Below are 25,146 nucleotides of genomic sequence, written 5' to 3'. Positions count from 1 at the left end.
TATTTTATTAATCTCCCAGAGATTTTTAGGGTTTTTTATGAATATGAAAATTGAAAAACACAGGCTGCAGGGCTGAAAGCTGTAAAAGCTTTTCTATTTAATTTGTGGCATAATAACAAATGCATGTATTCTGGAAATGCTGTGTATTGCTGGTGATAATGAAGACCACCATTAGGGCTGTAGTAATAAAGCTTATGTGTAAATTCAATACAGAAGATCTGTAATCACACACTTGCCTGCTTTCCTGGGTGTGTCTACTGCTTTTCCACACTGCTAATCTCACAAGTGACATCATTATTCTAGTCCAATCATCTTCGCACTCGCCTTCTTTGAGCCAATCAGCCTCTGCTTCGGTTTAAATCTGTCCACTCCATCATTCTCCCTTTCAGACTCTCTTTTATGCAACTCACCTCCTCCCCAGCTACACCTCAGACACCTTAGCCAGAGCTCTACTCAACCCTCAGTTTTCATCTTCACCACCTCCACCAGTGTCTAGACTCTGAGGGGATCCTGTTAAAAACTCAATCACTGGGATTTGGTTCTGCCATGATGAGTCATTGGACTCTAATCACCAAATACATTATTTTCTCCATCTCAATAAATCATGCTTAATCCTTACAAGTGATCTCTCCTTATTGAAAAAGCATTGATGCTGATCTAAAAAGTGTTTATGGTGCATGTTAGTGATTTTTTAATTGTTAAATTCTGATGAGCTGTATTAACAAATTTAGCAGTTTGAAAAAAGTGAAAAACGTTTGTTGACACATCTGTAACATCATAAAAACAATGCAGTTTTAAATATAAAACACACATCTTGTACAAGCTTCAGCAAAAACAAAAAAAAATCTGATAAAAATGTAAAATTAACATTTAAATGAGTAAATATGGTTTTAAATGCTAAGTTTACTTTTAGTTAAAAGGCTGTTCCAAAGTATTTGTGTGTGTTTGGGTGCAAAAAAACAATGTAAATAAATAATGTTGCTGAATAAAAAGTAATTGACATCTTCACCGTTTCAAGCAGAGTCAAAACAGAGCACAGGGATGGGCAACTCCAGGCTTCGAGGGGCTGGTGTCCTGCAGGTTTAAGATGTGTCCTTGATCCAACACAGCTGATTTAAATGGCTAAATTCTCCACAGGCCTGGTAATGAACTAATCATTAATTTCAGGTGTGTTGACCCTGGATGATATCTAAAACCTGCAGGACACCGGCCCTCGACGCCTGGAGTTGCCCACCAATGACATAAAAAGAAACATGAAACTATGTTTATGGCAATAAAGTTACAAAAAGTGTTTATGTGTTGTTTAATGTAAGAAGTCAGTAATACTATCACAGATAACAGTTTGCAGTATATCAACTTTCAATGATTACAGCGTTAGCTTAATGATAAATGTGTTAAAATCAGTTCACTAACAGCACAGATATTTCACTATTGATTAAAAAAAACCTATATATTTTTATTTAAAATAATAAGAAAGAGCTACATTTTGTGCTTTTGGATTAGTATGAGTCACCATGATGGATCTCCAAAACCTTAGCATTATAGTGAAATGTGAAAGTAGTTTTTGTAGATAAATATCTACTTGTCAGTTACACAGAATAAAGTCCTCCATGCGTTGACATGAGATTGAATTCATATCCTCTCAGGAGTGAAACAACATGCTGCTCACATCTGAGTCAGAAGAGAGCATATTTCTCTTTTCATCTTCAATAAGCTAACGGATTCTCTACAACCGTCACCTGTTTCAGCTCTTGCTGTTGATCCTGACCGTGGTCAGGCTGCTGTCTCTGGCCTACACCAAGATCCCAGAGTGAGCCTTTTGGTTCAGTTTTACTACATCTCAGCATGGCCAGTAAGTGTTGCCTGAAGTTTCCACACAGGCCGAGATACAGCAGAGGCCTCAGGCTGGCGTGAAGGCAGCCTAACGCAGAGGTGACCGTGAGAAGGGTTTTTAGTGAACTTTCAGAACTTTCATGTGAATTGCTAGGATGTTTCTGAAGTCTGTTCTGGAGAGTGTCCAAAACAAGTATGAAGTTATACGGCATCCAACACAGACAGAATACGACCACCAGAGACAGGATGACGGTGACATTTCTCTGGATTCGGGCCCCATTAGAGCTGCACTGCCGCCATAGCATATGTGAGAAGATCATCAGCATGAATGCAGGTACCACCAAGCCAAATATGTGGTGGAGCAGGCGTGACCACAACTGCCAGTCAGTTCCAGATTGAGGGTAGATATTAACACAAGTATTATCTTCTGTGTAATTATTTTTACCCACCAGGAAAATCCAGTCAGGTGCAGTGAGGAGGACAGAGATAAGCCAGACTAACAGGCAGCTGATGTGAACTAACCAGTGCCTCCCGTGGGAAAATAAATGGATTCCACGGATGGATGACAGATAGTTTTGAAGACTGATGCAAACCAGCAGAAGGACCCCACAGTAGTAGTTGAGCTAGAAGAAGACAGGGAGAACTTTTAGTGTAAGACACAAACCTCTAACATCTATAAAAATTACACTCGACTTCTTCACTTTCACTTCTGTCCTACTCTAAACCTCTGTATCTAATCTTGTTCTCATCTTAAACATGTTTTAAGTACTCAGAGGATGTCACGTGTCATCCTGTTGAGTATAATGATTCTGTTCTGCATGTTCTGCCAAGAATCTGCAAAAGAGCTGGAAATGACAGAGTGCAGCCAAATATAATCCAAGCCAAAACAACTTTCTCACAGCTTCACAGAAAATGTATTACTTTCACTTTCAGTCTCTATCTGTTCCACACAACATCTGGTCCTTACCTTGAAAACGACCCCAAAGACCCAGCTGAAAATCCCCCAAAACCAGTCACAAAGCTCAGTTGTCTGTGCAGCCCAGAAGGGCAGCATTAACAGGAGGAGGATGTCCGCGATACTCAGGTGGAGAATAAAGGTGTCCGATATGCTCCACAGTCTCCTCTTTTGAACCAGAACTGTCAGGAGAATAATATTTCCCAGGATTCCAACAAAAAACACTATGGAGTACAGAGCAGGGACCCACACTGCCTCACTGCCTCTTTTCACAAAAGACTCATCCCCTGGATAGTCATAGGTGATGTTAGGGTCATAGTCAATTCCACTGTACACACCCAGATCATCTGTACTCATATTCATGTTCTGTTGAACCAAAACAAAAAGTTAAAACACATGTGTTGAAACACAGAGAGAAGACAAAAGTGCTGCAGTGCCTCAGAAGCTCTATGTCAGAATAGATTCCTTTCTCTTTCTTTCTCTCTGGGTAAAAGTGAAGTCAGTTCCCTGACATTTCCCTTTGGGAAGCCCAGATGAGCCTTTATAACACATACACAAACACATCACAACTCATATGGTGTGATGTAGCAATCGTGGAGTGGACATAAAAGGAAAGTACAGTACTCCGTTTCCCTTTGGTAAGCCCAGCTTATAGTGAATGCAAAACATACAACAACTCACATGTTGTGATTTAGCAATTGTGCGGCTGACATAGACAGAAAGTACAGTTCTCCTTAGTCACTCACTCTCTCACACACTCTCTCTCTCTCTCTCTCTCTCTCTCTCACACACACACACACACACACACACACACACATTTTTAATCTATAAAACTGCCTCCCAGCTTTCCTTTTTACCGTTGTTAAAATAAAGCTTCTACAAAACCAGCTAAGCTTGCGCACACAGTTATTGCAAACAGAAAGTAGACAGAATTATCAGTAACTTCTATGGCTGCCAGTAAAATGTTCATAATGTTAAAAGACATATTGTAGGAGGGCTGATATATGCAAACAAATGCACTTACTTCACATAAAGAGCTTCAGCTGCAGAGTTTGAGAAGCTTTCTGCGCGTATGATACTAAAAGCAGGACCTCAGTATGTCCTACCGCTTCAACTCCAAGTAAACCAGTGTTAAAGGATCAGTACTGGTCGGATGTTTCTCGCTTTGCCTGGGTTGACGTAGAATGCAGGGCAAAAAAACCGTCAAAACCGCACATAAAGAGCTTCTAACACTAGAGGGAGCTGTTGACAACATGACTTTGTGAGATGGGATGCAGGGCAAGGGCACAGTCGTTTTAACAGCCACTTGACTTCACCCGTTCCAGGAATTGAATTTTAATCAAGATTGTCAAATTTGGATTAATTGAATTTAAAAAAAAAATGCATTCCTTTGAAAAAAGTTTCAAAGACAAACTTTGATCGATACAAAGAGAAATATGTTGCAAAATGCGAGAACTAAGAGATAAGAACATTTCAAAAAACACAATTCTGTTGCTCCCTGGCAGCAAAATATACGAAATGAGATGTGGTTGAAGACTTTTCCACAACACTATATGTCACACAAAGCTACAGTAAAACAACAAAATACATTACATGATGGATATCCGTTGCGGATTTTCTCCCATATCACGTATCATTTGTCTAGCTGTTTGATGTACCAATATGATAAATATATGTTACAGGTGGCTGTAGATATTCACTGTTGTTTCTCTCTCCAGACCTTCTATGGAATTATATTTATCCCAAAACAAATAAACCAAGCAAATAATTTCATTTCACGGGTGCAATTAAATTCCTTGCGTGTAAATTTAACGTTTAGTACTCAGCAGCCACGTGCAGAAAGAAGCCATTGCGCACGGGAGACTGTCTGATTTGCATGCGCTACGCCAGTTTTATGCTTTCGCATAGCTCTCTGCGAGAAATCCTGCTTTCGCGAAAAAACAACTTTTGACTGTGTGGACGCGAAGCCCAAAGGAGGACGGGGTCCTAATGTGATTGGTCACTTTAATGGCCACTTCAGGGTACTGCGGAAACTGAGTTACACGTGAGGAATTAAATTGCGGCCGAGAACAGAAATAATTTCACTGGCGTAAAAAAAAAAAAAATCATGACAAATATAATTCCATGGATAATATTCATTTGATTTAGATTTTTTTAGGCCTTCTCTTGTACACTTTCTTCAGGCTTTTTAGGGACACACCGAGACCAGAGCAATATTTTTAATTATAATCAGAAATTCTGTGTCCAATATTACAATACACCCACAGGACCAAAAGTATTAAATTAAATTACTTTACTTGATGCGCAAAGAGCTTTAGAAACAAGCCATTTAAAACATCTTACAGCCGGTAAATTTCGTTGATGAGGTCTACTGGTCTCCAGGTTTCAGTTGCAACTTGAAGCCTGTCTACTGGTTTGCTCAATTTTCTTCTTTTGACAGAAAAATTAGTCTTTAATTATCTTTGCAGTGAAAAAAATTCTTAGATTTGAAAAAAGAGAGCCTTATTATTACATGCATAAAGATAAAACATAAAGCCTAAAACTCAAACCTGGCAAAGAATGTAAACAAACATAATTAAAAACATCTATACAACAACATCAACAGCACAAACATTTAAGAACAAAAAGTAAAAACAAGGAAAGCAGAACAAATGGTGACTAAGCAGTGGTATAAAAAAGCATTCATATCCCCGTTATGCTGTTACTGCTTAATAAAATCCTTGCCTTCAGGAGTTTTGTAATCAATGAAAAGAGTGTAGGAACTTTAATCTCACTTTAAATACAGGTGTTCTGTGAAGGTCTCAGAGATTTGTTGGTGATCATCAGTGAATAAAAAGCATCATGAAGATTAAGGGATGCACCAGACAGGACGGGGATGAAGTTATGAAAAAGTTTAAAGCAGGGATAGGTTATAGAAACATTTCCCAAACTCTGAACATCTCACAAAGCAATGTTTAATGCCTCATCTGAAAATGGAAAGAGTGTGGCACAACTGCAAACTACCAAGGCATGCTCATCCACCTAAACTGACAGGCTTGACATGCCTACTTGCAAAATGCTGTGTGGTGGAAAACTAACACTGCACCCCATCCCCACCATCAAACATGGTGGTGGCAGCCACATGATGTTCAACCTGTTCAAGGCTGCAAAAGGATTATGACTCAAACAGGGGTCCAGATGTAATTATTATTGTGAATCTCTGGTGAGACTAGAAAATTGCCGTTAACAGAGGCTCTCCATGCAGTCTGACCGAACTGAAGCTATTTTGGAAAAAAGGAATGAGCAAAAAATATAGTCTGTAGAGACATACCTGAAAAGACTTGCAGCTGTAAAGGTGGTTTGATAAAGTATTGATTCAGGGGACTGAATACAAATACATGCCACGTGTTTCAAATTTGTAAAAAATGTTTAACACCATGTATCATTTTACTCCCACTTCATAATTTTGCACCACTTTATGTTGGTCTATTAGATAAAATCTGAATAAAATACATTTTGGTTTGTGATTGTAATGTGAGAAAATGTGGAAAAGTTCAAAGAGTATGAATACTTTTTCAAGACACTGTAACTTTCAGGCTTGATTATTGTTTGGCCAACTGATCAGTATGAGAGTAAGATAAGATAAGATAACCTTTATTAGTCCCACGTGTGGGAAATTTGTTTTGCTACAGCAGAAAGTGGACAGTACAAAGTTAGAGTAGAGTACAGAGTAAGTAACAGTTTCCTAGTGACTGGTACAAAATTGAATGTTTTAATGTTGTAATGCTTTCTGTTACACAGAACTGTGACTGAATAAAAGCAGTCCTTTAAATAAGACTGGTATACAACTCCATCTGTTTTATTCGGGGACTCAAGTGTATTACACCGAGTTTGTATCCATGCTGCTTTTGGAAATAGCAGGATTTCCAGACGATGTGGATCCCAAAGCACTCTTAAATGAGGATTTTTACTTTCAATTTTAAGAGATAAATACATTTTTGCTAATTAATGAAATAATTAAATTCATTGCAGTTTTTTCCTCACAAAATTTCTTAAAGAGTTTTTTTTTAAAACTATCCACAAAGCACTACATCTTTTAAAATTGAAATTTACAATCTACAGAGATTTACACAGTTCATTTAGCATGTTCAAACACTTCTTAAAATTGCCACATTTAAAACCAACTCTTAAAAAAATTCAACTATATGGATAATTGGTGGAAAATAATGTACATAGTTTGGAAATACTGTATATTGTTGATGAGGGAATAATAAATGGCACTTTTGCTGATGTAAAAGTTTTAGCTGTATAAAGAACATGTGGAACATTATAAAAAAATGTTTTAGACATAAACACACATTTTAAGCAAAAATCTTAAAAGCAAAAATAAAATTAAAATAACAAATTAACAATTAAATAAGTCAAAATGTTCCTTTATGGTGATTTTACTTTCAGTCTGAAGGCTACTCCGCAGCACTGACTAAAGGAAAGGAGCTGGAGATGTTCCTATTTTCATTCGAGTGAACAAGACTAGAAATGAGTACATCAGAGGGATGGCCCAGGTTCAACAGTTTGTAGACAAAGTTAGAGAGACATGGCTGACATGCTTTGGACATATGCAGAGGAGAGATTGGAGATATAGTGGACAAAGGATGCTGAATGTGGAGATGCCAATCAGGAGCAATCCACAGAAGAGATTTACGGATATAGTGAAAAAGACGATGAAGAGGGTTGGTGTGACAGTGATGGATGCTGAGGATAGGTGAAAATGAAAGCAGATAATCTGCTCTGGCGACCCAGCTGAAAGGAAAAGTAAAAGAAGATGAAAACATAGATAGGGTGAGTATGTGTTACATCGATTATGTTGATTAGAGGTAACCATTTGGGAGAGGCGTCTATTTAAATTCAGTTTGAATTATTGTTATTCTTGGTCAAAGGAATAAAAAATACAAAGAAAAACAGTTTCAATGGTTTTTCTTGGTGTGGCCATTAAAGTGTTAATTCATTAATTGTCAATCCATAGTCAGGAGTGTAACAATATTTTGCTCACATCTGAGTCACAAGAGGGTATTTATGTCTGTTCATCTTCAACAAGCTAACAGATTCTCTACAGCCATCATCCGTTCCAGCTCTTCCTGTTGATCCTGACCGTGATCAGGCTGCTGTCTCTGGTCTACACCAAGATCCCAGAGTGAGCCTTTTGGTTCAGTTTTACTACATCTCAGCATGGCCAGTAAGTGTTGCCTGAAGTTTCCACACAGGCCGAGATACAGCAGAGGCCTCAGGCTGGCGTGAAGGCAGCCTAACGCAGAGGTGACCATGAGAAAGGTTTTTAATAAACTTTCAGAACCTTCCTGTGAATCGTTAGCAGGATCCCGAAGTCTGTTCTGGAGAGTGTCCAAAACAAGTATGAAGTTGTACGGCATCCAACACAGACAGAATACGACCACCAGAGACAGGATGATGGTGACATTTCTCGGGATTGGGAGGCCATTACAGCTGCACTGCCGCCGTAGCATATGTGAGCAAAAGATCATCAACATGAGTCCAGGTAGCACCAAGCCAAATATGTGGTGGAGCAGGCGTGACCACAACTGCCAGTCAGTTCCAGATTGAGGGTAGATATTAACACAAGTATTAACTTCTGTGTAATTATTTTTACCCACCAGGAAAATCCAGTCAGGTGCAGTGAGGAGGACAGAGATAAGCCAGACTAACAGGCAGCTGATGTGAACTAACCAGTGCCTCCCATGGGAATATAACTGGATGTCACGGATGACAGAGAGGTAGTTTTGAAGACTGATGCAAACCAGCAGAAAGATCCCACAGTAGTAGTTGAGCTAGAAGAAGACAGGGAGAACTTTTAGTGTAAGACACAAACCTCTAACATCTATAAAAATTACACTTCATTTCTTCCCTTCACTTCTGTCCTACTCTAAACTGCTGTTCTAAGCGTGTTCTCTTTGAAAATGTTAAATACTCACTGTCTATTGAGTACAATGACTCTGTTCATACTCAGTGGATGTCACTATCATACTGTTGAATACAATGACTCTGTTCAGCTTTCTCACAGCTTCACTGAAAATGTCTTGTTTTCACTTTCAGTCTCTGTTTCACATAACATCTGGTTTTTACCTTGAAAACAACCCCAAACATATGGCTGAAAGTGCCAAAGAACCAGTCACAAAGCTGAGTTGTCTGTGCAGCCCAGAAGGGCAGCATTAACAGGAGGAGGATGTCCATAAAACTCAGATGGAGAATAAAGGTGTCCGATAGGCTCCACTGTCTCCTTTTTTGAACCAGAACTCTCAGGAGAATAATATTTCCCAGGATTCCAACAAAAAACACTACAGCATACAGAGCAGGGACCCACACTGCCTCACTGCCTCTTTCCACAGGAACATTATCCACTGTGCTGTTAAACACTGTAAACACTGTAGTGTTATTCACTGTATTTGCTGCATCGTAATCATAATCACGGGTGTTGTTCCTGCCATATTCCAAATAGTCATCCGACTCCTTTAAGATTCCGCCAGTATCCACATGCAGCTGTGCCATGTCCATATACTGTGGAGACAAAAACAGAACAAACAAAAATACATCAGTGCCTCAGAAGCTGTATATGAGAAAGTGAAGCCAGTTCGCTGAAATCTCCCCATAGGAAACCCCTAACACAGACACACCCCATTTGCAGATTGGTAGCTTAAAGCCCCTCAGGCACAGAAAGAGTTATAACCACTTTAACTTCTTCTCAAAATTGCCACTTCATTGCCAATTATTAATATTTGTTATTTGTCATTCATGTAATTCATTATTTTATGTCAGAAATTGCCATAGTGACACAAAATTCTGGAATTTCTAACAAGGTCCAAAACAGAAAGTGAAGCTTTATTTTATTTTAGTTTCAGCTCTCCATTGTGTTATCCTTTGTTTTCTTTATGTAATATGCAGTTGTTTGGCAGCAGGACTAGAGCAGAGCATGGGAGACAGAAGTAAAACCAACCAAGTACTGAGGAAATCCGAGAGCTTAAAAACACATGAAATAAAAAAGGAGAGAGGAATTAGCCTGGGAAAACACAGGAAATCTTAAATAAGACTACTCTTAACTAAGGACAAAGAAAAACAAACTCGAAACACTGGGTCAAAGACCAAGGACCATGGCACTACATCAATGTTTTAGATAAAAATAATGCAGTTATTAAACACAAGATTAACCCGGTGTTTCCAAAACTTTCTGTTCATTATTTCCCAGCTGTGTGTTTTTACATTTTAGCAATCAGTGGTTTTTGGCAATTACTCTTCCATTAAGCTTGACAGGGAGCCTCAAGCAAACATAGAAACTTGCAACTCCCTTGTTATCTGAGGATGGCTGTAATAAATAGCATGTAAATGGACATGAAGAGAAAAACATTAACATCCACACATACAAAGTATGCTTGTATTAGAGATAATCTGCAAGAAGCACCGTTTATTTTGTTGTTTTCTGTACTTCCTAGTGCATCAGTAGTTGAACGTGATAGGACAAAAATAATTTTGTCTATTTCGGGCTCACACCTGCATTTGTTGGCAGGTTATAATATTTCTGATTTCTGGAAAGTGTTGTAATAGAGGTAAGATGACATGAGTTGGCAGAAAAATGATTTGTCATCATCTTTGTGGTGAAAATAATGTTAAATTTACCAAGAAAAGAAAACACAAGCATAAAACACAAACCTTTGACAATATCTACAGATGAACATAATGAAAAACATAACTCAAAATCCATAGTAGAAATTGATGAAGTAAAACAAAGGAGGAGGTGGGGGCTGCAGAAGAATTTTTAATGTTCAAGTTAAGTAGTTAACTTGAACAGCAGTTAAAAACTTCATGCTTCAGGTGCTTTTACAGAGAATTCTGACTGACTGAAAGCCGTTCCTTGAGTAGGAATGCTATATTCATCCAGTTATGTGTCGAACCAGGTTAACTAAGTTAAGTTTGTTCCCGTTTAGACATCCAGGCTGTTTTTGAAAACAAAAAACCAAACAAAACCAAAACAGGTTTTCTCCCACACGAGGCTATAGCCTTGATTTTATAATACTTTCAAAAGGACCCCTAGACGAGGATTTTACTTTCAATCTTAAAGACTAAATTAATTTTTATAGATAAAATATTGTGCTATCCCCTCGTCTTCCTATGAGTGTCTTAATGCTCAGAGGATGTTGCTATCGTCCCATTAAATACAATGACCCTGTTCTGCATGTTCAGCCAAGGATCTGGATTCAACCGGAAATACTGGAGCACAGTCAAACTTAATCTTAATCAAACTTAACTTAAAGTCAAAAACAACTTCACTGCTTCACTGAAAAGATCTTGCTGCAACAGCTTCAACTAAAAACACTAAAGATAATCTGAAAAAAGAGAGGGCTCTATACAGGCTCAGTCTCTGAGACCTATGTCTTTATTGTTAACCCACTTCAGTGTTGCTTCTTTCTAACAACCTGTACCTGGCAAACTGAGGGGCACAAAACTGACAAAGCACTACAATAAGAGCCGCTAACACTAGAGGGAGCTGTTGATATTGTAAAATTGTGAGATGGGGAGGCGGGTCAGGACTGACAAACCTAAAACTGAAGCAGAATCCTGACTCCACTCAATCCCTTTTCAAGTGGGGTGCAAGATGCTGTTTAAGTAAACCTAATTACATTAAGTTCACAGTCAAAGACCAATGTAGGAGCTGAAGTAAAGGTAAACAGCGATAAATTGAATCCTGTGCAGACATGTCAATGTAAATACAGCATACAAGGCAAAAACAGAGTTTGTACAATTCTAGTGAGTTTCAAAGTGAGAAACAAACAAACAAACAAGCAAGGAAAACATGGAAAGCAGAAGAAATGGTGAGTAAGCAGCTTCTTAAAAAACTATTTATACCCCCTTTATTCCGATATCCCTTAATAAAATCCAGTGCTACCAATTGCCTTCAGAAGTCATGTAATTAGTAAATAAGAGTCCACTTGTGTGAACTTTAATGTCAGCTTAAGTACAGCTGCTCTTTGAAGCCCTCAGAGGTTTGTTAGAGATCACTGGTGAACAAACAGCATCGTGAAGATCAAGGAAAGCACCAGACAGGACAGAGATGAAGTTGTGGAAAAGTTTAAAACAGAGTTAGGTTATGGAAACATATCCCAAATTTTACTGAGTACTGTTTTATTAATCTGAAGAAGAGTGTGACACATCTCCAAACCTGCCGACACATGGTTGTCAACCTAATTTGGCAGCCAGGAGGGCGAAGAGAACAAGTCAAGAAGCATGGTGACTGTGGAGGAGCTGCAGAGATCCACCTGAGCAGTGGGAGAATCTGTTCACAGGACAATTATTCATGGCGGGAGCACTCTGTTCATGCACTCTACAAATCTGGCTTTTATGGAAGAGTGGCATGAAAAAAGACACTGTAGAAAAGAGCGGAGGTCCACACAAAGATAGATGTCAGTGACATGGAAAGAGGACATGGACCTAACATACTAAAACAAGAAATTAAGAAATATAAATACCAAACTCAGAGTCAGCAGAAAACAACATAGTCAGGAAGTCATTGGTACAGAATTTAATGTTACAGTTACAGAGATTTCTGACTGAAAGTGATCGTTTGAATAGGAATGCTACATGTCTCCATCTGTCTTATGTGGTAACCCAAGTGTATTAAGTTGGATTTGTTAATATGTAAACATCCAGACTGCTTTTGAAAATAACAGGATTTCCTGAGGATGTTGATCCTACCCATGGCTACACCCTTTTTCCTAGAAAACTTCTTAAAAAAAACACCCTTAGATTTTTCTTGCTACAAAATTCTTATAATTAATTTTTTTTAAAAACTCTTCACACACTCAGCATAGGCAAAGTGAACGCAAAGTACAGTAAAGCACACCACCGCTGGACTCTAGAGCAGTGGGGATGTCTTTTCTGGAATCATAAATCACGCTTCTCCACCTGGCAATCCAATGGATGTATTTGGCGGTTGCCAGGACAGTGGTACTTGTCTGATTGTGTTGTGCCAAGTGTAAAGTTAGGTAAAGGGAGGATTATGGTGTGGAGCTGTTTTTCAGGGCTCAGCCACTTAAGTCGAGTGAAAGGAAATCTTAATAATTCAGCATCCAAAGACATTTTGACAATTTCCTGCTCCCAACCTTCTGGGAATAATTTGGAGATGGCCCCTTCCTGTTCCAACATGACTGCACACCAGTGGGCAAACTAAGGTCCACAAAGGGGGAGGACAGTGGATGTATTAGACAAACAATGGTGAATATGGAGCTGTCAGGCAGGAGGAAAAGAGAAATGTGGGGTTCATAGATGTAGTGAGAAGGACATGCAGAGGCCTGGTGTGACGGAGGAGGATGCAGAGGACAGGGTGAGCTGGAGGGAAATGTTCTGCTGTGGTGACTACTAAAGGCAGCATCTGAAAGAGGAATGCTAAAATGCAGATATCCACGGATAACACGTTAACCAGAATTAATTCATATAAGGCGCACCAGATTATAAGGTGCGCTGTCATTTTCGAGAAAATTAAAGGATTTTAAGTGCGCCTTATAATCCAAGAAATACAATAATTGCCTGTAAAATATAAACGTAAAAATGTAACTTCTGCAGTGCCAACAGGGCTCAGCAATTGATTTTCCCCAAGTGTTACATAACTGCTGTGCAAGGCCACACGAATAAACTTATAAAGGATAAACTTAATAATGCGCAGAACAGAGTTCAGCTTACTCAAGCAGCTCTTCATAGCAGCCCCATTTTCTCATGTAGCCCCATGGGACATTAATTGCTCATCCCTACAACCATATGCAATTTTTATAATTTTGACATCACATTGTGTGTCCTATGACACAAGTGAGTTCTTGATAAACCCAACAGAATGTGTTGATGATGGCACTGTGAGGCAGGATTAGGTAGAATATAGGCATTCATAATCTATAAAACAGTCTCACAGGTTTTCTATTTATTCTTTGTGAAGTAATTATCAAAGGTTCTATAAAATCAGAAGTGTTCAGGGCAGTCTCCATAAGACTCTATAATCACCACTGTTTATATTATTGAATCTCCAGGCAAATTATTTTAATCTACACTGTCTTTTAATCAGATTCCACCAGAGGGCAATCCTCTTACATGTAATCAGACTTTACATGTGTTTTTTCTATTGTATTATTTTACATTAGACATTGTCTGACATGTCTGACATCTATTGTAAACATACAGTTAAACTTAATGTAGCACTCATGTGTTGTGTTTCATTTCAGTTGATCAATGTAATGTAATATGAGCCCACCTGTCTTCGTAGAAACAAGCAGGTCTCACAACTCAGCTCTTATTTTTTAAGTATTTAAATTAACTTCAAATAATAGACATAAAGACAGTATACTAAATACCACTATAAAGTTTGCTGACTTTGAAATGTGTAATTCTCAAGTAGATTCTAATGTTTTTGTTTTTTTGTCCAATTTTTATTTACTTCAAAGTATTTTCATTGCAGTAAGCTACTTTAAGGTCAGATCTGTCCACATTTAAACCTCAACTACATGAATACTTTTGACATAAATAGGTTTTTTAATTAATGATGTTATCAAACATAATGAGCTTCCAAACCTTTTGGTACTTTTGCTTCTTATAAAAACAAATGTTGGGTCTAATAACGGCTCTTTGGATTTCGCTCATGAAATATCAAAGTTGATGTCTTAGTTACAGTTTCTATATTTGTTGACTTATGCACGGTTACCTCTAAGTGCATTTTTACATTTAGCAACCAGTGAGGTTTATGAAGGTTAAGGTTCTAATCTTGACAGATAATCTTGCGTTAAACTTGACAGTGTGCCTCAAGTAAATGTTGCAAGTGCAGCTGTGTTGCAATGGCTTAGAGCTAATGAGTCACTCATTTGTGAAAATTCTTTCTGTCGTCAAACTCGGACCACCTGGCTCCAAACTGTGTGCCACTGAAGTTCCCTGTAAAACAGATCTGACTTTCAGCTGCTCCCTTATTTCTGAAAGATTCATCACAAAAAGTGGGTCTGCATATGTGATATGGCAGAGTTTTTTTTATGGCAAATAACCTTCCTGATGCACTACCATTTATCTGGGCACATACTGAGCAGGTTTTGCATGTCAGGCAAATGTGTGAACCACTTCACCATGGTGCCACATGCAGTTTTCTATAATAAAAAAATAAACAAGAAAAACAGAGAGCTGTCTTCCTGGAACTTTGCACCTGGAAGTGAGCTATGTCAACCTTCAGGTTTCCAGCCAAGAGTGCGTTCTTGCATAAAACAAAGTTTATTAGCTTTGTGGTATTTTCAGTATTTTCATGTTAGAGTATAGAGGTTAAATCCATTTAGTGTTTTCCTCAGTGAGATTAATAATTGTGCTCTTTTTTTTTTCTTTTTTTTTTTAGCAATGACATTCCTGGCAAAATGTAAACCTGTAGGGAGGCAATGAAAAAATACATAAAAGACAACTGAATAATCATTTTCTTTAAAACATTTAATACAAAAATATTCAGTATCGGTCAAAATAAAGGTTGCGTTTCAATGATACATAGAAAATTTAAGAAGCACTATAGCCATTTCATCTTTTGCAACACAAAACATTTTAAAGGACACAAATAGGATGATTGATTTATACATGTTACAACATAAATTATAACATATACAGATTTAAAATCTTTTAAAAATTTACAATCTACTGGGAATAAATACATGAGATCTGACTCTGAGTACTTACGTAAACGTTACCCAATACTGCTGATCAAGCTTTTTAGAAATGTGGAAATCAAAAATTTTCACAGTAAGTTAGCAAGAAATATTTTGTGACAACATCAGCATTTTGCAATCGTTTTACTCCATGGCTCGTGTCACACACAAAAGAAATCAAAAGAATACAAACTGCACACTTCCAAAAAAGCACCAATAACATGTAGCAAATATTTTTGAGAACATTTTATTTCAGTTTTCACCTCACTTTACTATACAAGCTTCACACCCCAAACCACAAAAATATATTTTCATCTTCCTTTCTCTTTATGTATCTCTGACTAAAATCACACCATGACAGAATACGAGGTGTTTTCACTCTCTGCAGAACTGAACGATCCCGTGGCTTTTCTAAGCCTTCGCTCTCGCCACCCTTCCATTGCCAGCCAGCTCCTCTGTCCCAGTAGCCCCTTACACATTCTGACTAGCTCCCGCCTGAATTTCACTCCTACAAAGCCGTACAGCAGAGGATTGAGGGCACAGTGTGACAGCCCCAGACTTTCAGTGATCAGAGTTCCAACGTCAAGCACATAGCCAAGCTCACAGGATGCACTTAACACACCCAGCCTTAGCAGACTATCTGCCAGCTGGAAGCAGGTGTATGGAGCCCAACAGATTACAAATACAGACACTAAGGAGATGATGAGGCGGAGAGACTTGCGCTTTTGGCGGCGAGAGGCATTGCACAGAGACCTGAAGATCCGGATGTAGCAGTAGAGCATAACTAGGAGGGGAACCCCAAAGCCCAGCACTACACTGACAAACTTCAGCCCCACCTGCCACTGTAAAGTGTTTTCAGTGAACCACACCTGGCACACGGGCCCCCTCTGCTGACCGACAAGGTCTATCATCACCACTTGTTTAAAGTAAATGTCAATTCCACTCAAGCCCAGACAGACTGCCCAGATGATGGCACATGCAAACTGAGCATGGCATGTGCTTCGTTTCCAACTTGAGCTGATGGCATGAACGATTGCCAGGTATCTGTCAAAGCTGATGCAGGCCAGGAAGAGGATGCCACTGTACCGGTTTAGGGAGAAGAGAGCACCAGAGATCTTACAAACAGCCAGGCCGAACATCCAGTGGTGAGCCCATTGCACTGCAAACAGGGGCAGAGTGAAGGCCAGAAGAAGGTCTGAAATGGCCAGGTGAAGGAGGAAGGTGTCTGTTAAGGAAAAGGCACAAGCTCCACTACTCTGAGAGATTCTGTAGCGTCTGATCACACACAGCACCAGCACGTTGCCAACAACTGCTAAGACGAACACCAGGCTGTATACTACAGGGGAGTACTTTTCTGCAAAACCATAGATGTCTTCCTCTAAGCACGGGGCTGCAACAGCTTCTGTCGTATTTCCATAATAATCATAGTCCTGTGAGAAGACAGAGATACAGAACTCATCAATGTCTTTCAATGTCTGGGTAATTAAAAAAAAAAAAGACTTGCTTTTGGATAAGGTTCAGGTAACACTTTGTGTTTCCTAATGAACAATTATGCATAACAACTAAATAACTAATTTAAATTAATAACTAAATTTTAAAAATATCCACTCACCCAGATATTGTCTGTGGTTGACATGGCTGAATCTGGGATTGGACGGCGAGCCAGCAGAAGACCTAAAACCTTCCAAGGGAGATGAGAGTACTGTTCTCATAAACACGTTTGCCAAACATCCCTTTTCACATCTTGCCTTAGCCAGATGACAGAGGATCAGAAAGAAGAAGTAAGAATTTCAGGAACTGATTGTTTTTTTTTTTCAGTTTTAGACAGATGAAAACATAGCTAAAGTGGGAATTGATGACTGTTTCAGGAAATTTTTTACACATATTTTTAATCTGTGTCTCCACCTAGTTGTAAGCGTCAGCCAGACAGACAGAGCATGACTACTGTGCGGAAAAATGAAAAATATTCCATTGCAAGAAAACTTAGAAGAAAATGCATCCTCTTTGAAAACACAAATTGATTACACATCATAAAGTAAAAAACTGTAAGTTGTCAGGTTTTAAAAAGCAGAAAGTTGTTTTTGCAAAGAAATCCTCCACAACTAAGGAGAAGTGAAAGTGCTTTGTTGGCACAAATTTTACACTCGCCACTGCTGCAAGTTCAACTTGCTTTGACATATCAAGCATTTCACTCAACCTACAATGTAGGAACTTGTTTGTTTGTTTCTTCAGGAGTATTTTTTTTCCTGTTTTTGTCAATTTATAGAATGTGAAAATATAAAACAGTTTAGAGCTCAGCAGGACTGCATTACAAGATTTATTAAGTGATTTCAAACATTGGTGACTTTGGATTTCGCTCATGAAATATCAGAGTTGATGTCTTAGTTACAGTTTCTATATTTGTTGACTTATGCATGGTTACCTCTAAGTGCATTTTTACATTTAGCAACCAGTGAGGTTTATGAAGGTTAAGGTTCTTATCTTGACAGATAATCTTGCGTTAAACTTGACAGTGTGCCTCAAGTAAATGTTGCAAGTGCAGCTGTGTTGCAATGGCTTAGAGCTAATGAGTCACTCATTTGTGAAAATTCTTTCTGTCGTCAAACTCGGACCACCTGGCTCCAAACTGTGTGCCACTGAAGTTCCCTGTAAAACAGATCTGACTTTCAGCTGCTCCCTTATTTCTGAAAGATTCATCACAAAAAGTGGGTCTGCATATGTGATATTTGATATGGCAGAGGTTTTTTTTTATGGCAAATAACCTTCCTGATGCACTACCATTTATCTAGGCACATACTGAGCAGGTTTTGCATGTCAGGCAAATGGTAAATGGCCTGCATTTGTATAGCGCTTTTTCAAGTCCTTAAGGACCCCAAAGCGCTTTACACTACATTCAGTCATTCACCCATTCACACACTGGTGATGGCAAGCTACATTGTAGCCACAGCTGCCCTGGGGCGCATTGACAGAGGCGAGGCTGCCGGACACTGGCGCCACCGGGCCCTCTGACCACCACCAGTATGTGTGAACCACTTCACCATGGTGCCACATGCAGTTTTCTATAATAAAAAAATAAGCAAGAAAAACAGAGAGCTGTCTTCCTGGAACTTTGCACCTGGAAGTGAGCTATGTCAACCTTCAGGTTTTCAGCCAAGAGTGCGTTCTTGCATAAAACAAAGTTTATTAGCTTTGTGGTATTTTCAGTATTTTCATGCTAGATTATAGAGGTTAAATCCATTTAGTGTTTTCCTCAGTGAGATTAATAATTGTGGTCTTTTTTTTTTCTTTTATTTTAGCAATGACATTCCTGGCAAAATGTAAACCTGTAGGGAGGCAATGAAAAAATACATAAAAGATTTCTGGGGGGGAAAAAAAAAAACATCCCTCACTGAAAACAAAAGATCTCTCTATAAACATGCATTACATATTACTCAAGGGCGGCGTACTGCAGGTTTTAGATATCACCCTGGATCAACACACCTGAATCAAATGATTAGTTCATTACCAGAAGTCTGGAGAACTTCAAGACATGTTGAAGTAATTTAGCCATTACAATCAGCTGTGTTGGATCAAGGACACATCTGAAACCTGCAGGACACTGGCCATTAAGGCCTCGAGTTCCCCCACCCCTGGTTTAAAGGATGACAACAGGATATAAGCTGTGTGCAGAAGCAATGTTAGAGGTACTTCAAAGGCTCTCGGAAGTGAATTAAAAGTAAATGCTAAAACTGTTTTACTAAATTAGTGTACTAAATACTAAAAGATTTTAAATTTTAAATTGAGGTAAGATGAAAAATTTTTAAAAAGCGTGTTAGCAAGCAGTGGGCGACTTAATTAAAGTCACTCAGTTAAAACTACTAAAGCTGGATTAACTGAGTGAGCCATGTCAACTCACTAAAATATTATATATATATATATGTATAAATAGAGCAAACAAGACTTACCTTCTGAACTTTTATAAAAACAGGATACAAGCTGATGAAGGCTGGTGAAAGAGATACTGAAGGCTTTATGATTGTGCAGGCTTTAAAGAAGACAGGATATGACATTATTTGCGTTTATCTTTGTGGTTAAATTAAACATAGGTTTAAGAGGATGACATCAGAATATATCGTTTGCTTGAAATGTGGTAGATAGGATTTCCTGCAGACGATGTCTCTATGCAGACTTTAAAAAACTTTAAAAGTTTATGAGGTTTGGGCACCAATGACACCAAAAGACAGTCAGTCCACAAGTTTGAAACTAAGGTGAACACATAAAAAAAAGGTATGTTTAAGCAGTAGATAATTGCATAGTGAGGTTCAAGAACATTCAAATGCAAATTGAAAAATTCAGTTAAAAAATGAGTCATAAACTAGACAGAGGCTGGATAGTCTGAGTGAGCCATATCCCCTCACGGTACAAGTGTTATTTTTGAAAAGCAGTTCGTTTGAGAGGAACTGAATACTGTTGTGGTTACATCTGTCTCAACCGAAGGTCTCCTGGAAAATTAAGCTATTGTGTAACATCATACATGTTTTTGTGTCTTCTGACAGCCCCTCAAACACTATGCTCCCATGTTTAAATTCAGACTTTTTCTTATGTTACCCAATGTGAACAAAAACTCAACCCTAGTGTTTTATTAATGTGACATTTTACACTTGCATTTTGTAGCTTTATTGAAATAAAAAAGTTGCAGCATGAGTCAGTTATCGGCACATTTATTTATTGGTGGATGCAAGTGTTCAGAACACAGATAGCTTTTGGAAAGAAAGGGTGTCACAATCTAGAGGTGCATGTTTTAGACGAAGAATAAGTCCCTAACTGGAAAGAGAGCAGTCCCCTGATGATGTTTTGTGGTCTGAGGTGGCAATGTTCTCTAGGGTTGACAGATAGCAACCGCTGGTTTTTTCTCCACCAGTGCTTGCAGCACCATTTTTTTCTGCCACAGAGCAGCATGCCTACCACACTGATGTGAATTATGTTATAACAGCAGAAAGTGGAGTCTCACTGAGGAACTCACAAGCTCTCCACAGTCAATACAAAATGACGCTTGGTTTGAGTCAAGCTTTTCCTGTATTTCAGTATCAACTCTTTAGTCCTAAAGGTATTCTAAGCTACTATGTTCACTGAACACCACACTGATGGGCAGTGGCGGTCTTAGCCTGTTTGGTGCCCTGGAACACCCCCTCTGGCACCCGCCCACCCCGCCCCCCGCACCCTCCACCCCGCCCCACCCCACACCCCTCAATCACACATTCAATATATTAAAGATTGTACAATAACATATTTTACTGTTATTGGAACAAATCAATAACTGACGATGACTAATGCACCTTAATATTGTGCTGAACACAATCCAAAAGATTCAGTAAGCTACATCAGTGTCTACTGTTTACTATAGCCAAGTGGCTAACAAACGTAAACAGACATTTTCACTATCCCTACTAATTAATGTTATCTTGTCGTATCTCTGTTGTGGTCAGTGCTATCTTCTATGCTGTTGCATGCTGGGACAGCAGGTTGAGGGTCACAGATGCCCACAGACTAAATAAACTGATCCACAAGGCCAGTAATGTTGTGGGGATGGAGCTGGACTCTGTCAGGGTGGTGTCTGAGAGGCAGATGTTGTCCAAGATAAGGACAATCATGAATAATACCTCCCACCCACTCCATGAAGTACTGGCTAGTTACAGGAGCACGTTCAGTGAGAGACTGAGATTACCAAATGCACCACTGAATGACACAGGAAATCATTCCTGCCCGTGGCCATCTCCCTGTACAACTCCTCCATCTAATACACTGTAAATGCTGCAATAGTTACACCCTTTTTACACACGCTCTTTTTTACTCTGGAATATTCTTGTCAATTTTGTTGATATTTATTTATAATCACCTCTGTTAATTCTTGATATTTATAACTGAGTGATCTGTATATATTAGTGCTATTTCCCAAATGTGTAAAATCTGTAACACAATGTATTGTTTGGAGTTTAGTCTGTTACTGTTACTATTTTTAGAATTTCTTCTTGGACCAACTGTAACCCACATAATTTCCATAGGGATTAATAAAGTATTCTGATTCTGATTGTTTCAGGACACATGACCTGCCATTATCCAATGACACATCTGCTTACCTGTATCTTTTGCTCGTTTCTCCTCCTCTTCTTTTCTCTTTTTTCCTAAACTGAGCACCTGATGGCTTTGAACTTTTCTTGTCCACCTTCCATTGGTTTTAATTTTGCACTCCAGTATGAACATCCACCCCCCAACCCGAGGATCACCACAACATAACCTAATAGACCTACACCTTAGTTCACAGATATGCTTTGTCTAGGGTTTATTTCTGGGATTTCGCACAACCCAGGAGTCAGACCAGGAATACAAAATGGGCTTGGATTTCCACATTATGAATGAAATGTGCTCTATTTGGAAGCAGCCGCCCCCTCCCCTATCGACACTTTGTGTGCCAGACTTTAAATCATCAAACTGTAAATTATAAATTGTTATTGATCCCTTTACTGCTAGTCCTAAAGTATATATATATATTTTACTCTTTTTATATTTATTGTTTTTTTACTTGCACTGTTGTAACTGGAGCCTCGTCGTCTCGTCTTTCTGTATACTGTACTGCATGTAGTGGAGATGACAATAAAGTTTACTTTGATTTCAGCACAGCAGCAAACGGGCGCACCGAGGGCTCTCACGTTCACTTTATAGAATTTCGAAAAAAAAAAACCAAAAAAACCTTTTTCAAACAAATTATAAGACTGTATCATAATGTCTGGTGTTTCGTGTTTGTTGGTTTGTTTTTATTTTGTTATATTCTGCGAGCTGGTTATTAGATGCTGCTCCAGGCAGTGAATCCTCCGCCGCCCCGCCCTCTCCTCCATGTGCCGCAAGCAGCAGGCGCACGTCGCAAACGGAGGGCGCCTTTACTCCCAGCAAATGGGCGGCAGAAAACCGACCGGTGCCTATGCCATCTCCAAAATGCACTGGCTGATGTCTGGCAGCATGAGTACGAGCAACTTTTTTTTTATTGGAGATGCCCGTGATGCTGCTCCCACCACGATGCCACCCTGGGCAACCGCCCATGTCGCCCCTATCAAAAACCGCTACTGCTGATGGGCACATCTCATCTCTGTATGCTGACTTACCTTCACCTGATATTAGCTCAACAACAATTGCATCATCAGCAGATTAAACAATGATGTTGGATGAGTGGACAGCTGTACAGTCACTGGTGTGCGCTATGTAAAGAAGCAACCTCAAAGAGATTCAGTGTTCAGTGTAATGGATGAGGATGTATGGGGAAAAATTTGATGTGATGAGAGGGGTTTGACAAAAACCTCTTGGTCCAAGTGCAGATCAATGACTTTACAAAGTGCTAAAAATAAACTTGTCAGTGATGAAGAGACAATATTGTTTCAGTATTTCCACATTGAATCATCAAGTCAACTAATGTATTCAGTTCAATTTAATGTATGTATATAGTGCAAAATTACAAAAACAGTTGCCTTAAGGCACTTTATATTGTAAGATAGCAAAGACCGTATGATAATACAGGGAAACCCCCAAGAATTTGATGGCCCCATATGAGCAAGCACTTACACATGGTGGGAAGGAAAAATGTCCTTTTAATGGAAAGAAACAACTGGCAGAACCAAGCTCATGGAGGGGCAACCACTTACCTCGACTGGCTGGGAGGGAGAAGGGGAAAAACAGGCCAAAGACAGAGTGTAGAAGAGAGCCTGAGATTAATAACAGCTAATAATTAAATGCAGAGTGGTGTATGAATGAGGTCATTAAGGTAAGATGGGCCCCGATTATTCAAGACCTTGTATGTGAGGAGACAGAGTTTAAATTTGATTCTGGATTTAACAGGGAGCCAATGAAGAGAAGATAATATAGGAAAAATACACTCTCTCTTTCTATTTGCTGAATTTTGGATAAACTCAAGACTTTTCAGTAAGTTTTTAGGACAGCCTGATAATAATGATATCCAATAGTCCAGCCAGAAAGTAATTCTCAACTAACTCATTTTTTAGCATCACGATCAGACGTTTCTAATTTGAAAGATATTGCACAAAAGGAGAGGGAAGCAGTCCTACATATTTGTTCAATATGCGCATTGAAGGACACATTCTCACCAAGAACAGTTGCAAGATTCCTCACAGTAATACAGGAGACTAAGGCACTGTATCCAGAGAAAGCGTCTGGTTAGAGACCATATTTCTAGGATTTTTAGGGCTGAGTACAATATGCTCAGTTTTACCTGAATTTAGAAGCAGAAAGTTAGAAGTCATTCAGGTAGTTATGTGTTTAAGATATTCATTCAGTTTAACTAACTGGTGTGTGTTATCTAGCTTCAGAGCTAGATAAAGCTGGGGATCATCTGCATAGCAGTGAAAATGTATGCTATGCCTTCTAATGATAGCATATACAAAGTAAACAGAACTGGTCCTAGCATAAAATCTGTTGGAGTCTAGATAAAATTCAAACCACTGCATAGCAGTGCCTTAAATACCTAATGCTTGCCCCAATGTCTCTAATAAAATATTGTGGTCAACAATGAATGATGCACTGAAGTATAGCCTCTGACAGCAAAAGGATGATGTTACTGTCAGGTGCCATAAGAAGATCATTTTTAACCAGGGGGGATTCTAGGATCAGAGCTTTGGGGGTGTGGAGCACCCAGAGAGCTGCCCAGCCAGACAAGATAAACTTTACTCGTCACGATGAGACTTCTTCCCTGTCTCTGTCAGTCCCTGCATCCTTTAATGTCTCCAGTTATCCCAGGTTCTCTCTGACTGTCTCCTTGGTGCATTTATACCTCTGTTCCTCCCTGTCCTCGTCATCTGTTGTCTTCATCTCCGTTATCAGTCATCATAATTTTACCATCTCTGTGCAAGTCTGCAAATTTCTTTATTAAATCATAAGATTCTTAAATTCATCAAGTCTCTCTGTGCCTGGGTCCTCATCACAAAACATGACTGTTTTGTACATTTTAACACAATTTAATCCCCACATTTGTGAAAAAGGAAAACACTTTTTTGAAAAGTCTGTAACAAAACCATCAAATCTGATAAAGGTTATTTAAATGCTGCAAAAGAAGAATGGATTGGAATAAAAAAAAAATTACATAGCCTAACCTTAATTACTGGGGAAGAAAAATGAATGATGTTCATAGTGAGCAAGAAGTAAACTGAGTGGACAGAGATTCACTTTTAATGTGTATGTATAATATATTACAGATACACAAAAATACACTCCAAAAATAGAAGAGTCCTTGAAATGTACTGTGGCGGAGGTGTGGTCCCGGGCGCGGCTGCAGGGGAGGAGTGGTGCAGTGAGCTCAAAGGGGCGGTGCTGGAGACGCAGGTGAGAACAGCTGATGGCGTTTGGACTGATGATGGTTTCCTTCCCCTTTTATAGTGAGACGGGAGAGGAGCAGAGGGAGAGCTGGAAATCAGCTGAGACCGGAGCTGTCAGACTGTGGACGGTCATAACAAATGAAAACTAGAAATAAACGTGCCATCTGGCGACAAACAACTGTGTGTGTGTGTACGTGTGTGAAGTGCATTTCACATGTACAAATGTACAAAATATTAATAAAAAAAACCAAACTTAAATCTTAAAAATGGAGGCAACTTTGCCTATGGTACAATGTATACTATGTATGAAACGATC

General features: G+C 39.0%; 3 protein-coding genes across 3 annotated transcripts; all 3 read right to left on the bottom strand.

Moving 5' to 3' along the window:
- Positions 1-674: 674 nt before the first annotated feature.
- LOC146698901 (C-X-C chemokine receptor type 3-like) lies at positions 675-3,937 on the bottom strand. The gene is made up of 3 exons (XM_085471771.1): positions 3,813-3,937; positions 2,801-3,154; positions 675-2,456 (listed from the first exon to the last, which is right to left on the bottom strand). Exons 2-3 carry the CDS (start codon positions 3,149-3,151, stop codon positions 1,707-1,709), a joined length of 1,101 nt encoding a protein of 366 aa, XP_085327897.1. The 5' UTR covers positions 3,152-3,154; positions 3,813-3,937; the 3' UTR covers positions 675-1,706.
- A 3,917-nt stretch (positions 3,938-7,854) lies between these two features.
- Positions 7,855-9,076, bottom strand: LOC146698900 (C-X-C chemokine receptor type 3-like). Its single transcript, XM_085472708.1, has 2 exons — positions 8,903-9,076; positions 7,855-8,607 (listed from the first exon to the last, which is right to left on the bottom strand). The coding sequence occupies exons 1-2, from the start codon at positions 9,008-9,010 to the stop codon at positions 7,855-7,857; spliced, it is 861 nt and encodes a 286-aa protein (XP_085328834.1). The 5' UTR covers positions 9,011-9,076.
- Positions 9,077-15,249: 6,173 nt separating this feature from the next.
- Positions 15,250-17,229, bottom strand: cxcr3.2 (chemokine (C-X-C motif) receptor 3, tandem duplicate 2). The gene is made up of 2 exons (XM_085472707.1): positions 17,090-17,229; positions 15,250-16,907 (listed from the first exon to the last, which is right to left on the bottom strand). The coding sequence occupies exons 1-2, from the start codon at positions 17,111-17,113 to the stop codon at positions 15,825-15,827; spliced, it is 1,107 nt and encodes a 368-aa protein (XP_085328833.1). The 5' UTR covers positions 17,114-17,229; the 3' UTR covers positions 15,250-15,824.
- Positions 17,230-25,146: the final 7,917 nt, after the last annotated feature.

Source organism: Copadichromis virginalis, linkage group LG11 (assembly GCF_057382275.1).
Source record: "Copadichromis virginalis isolate Kocher_CV1m ecotype Utaka linkage group LG11, C_Virginalis_male_GT1.1, whole genome shotgun sequence".
Taxonomy (NCBI): domain Eukaryota; kingdom Metazoa; phylum Chordata; class Actinopteri; order Cichliformes; family Cichlidae; genus Copadichromis; species Copadichromis virginalis.
This window is presented reverse-complemented; position numbering and strand designations above follow the sequence as displayed.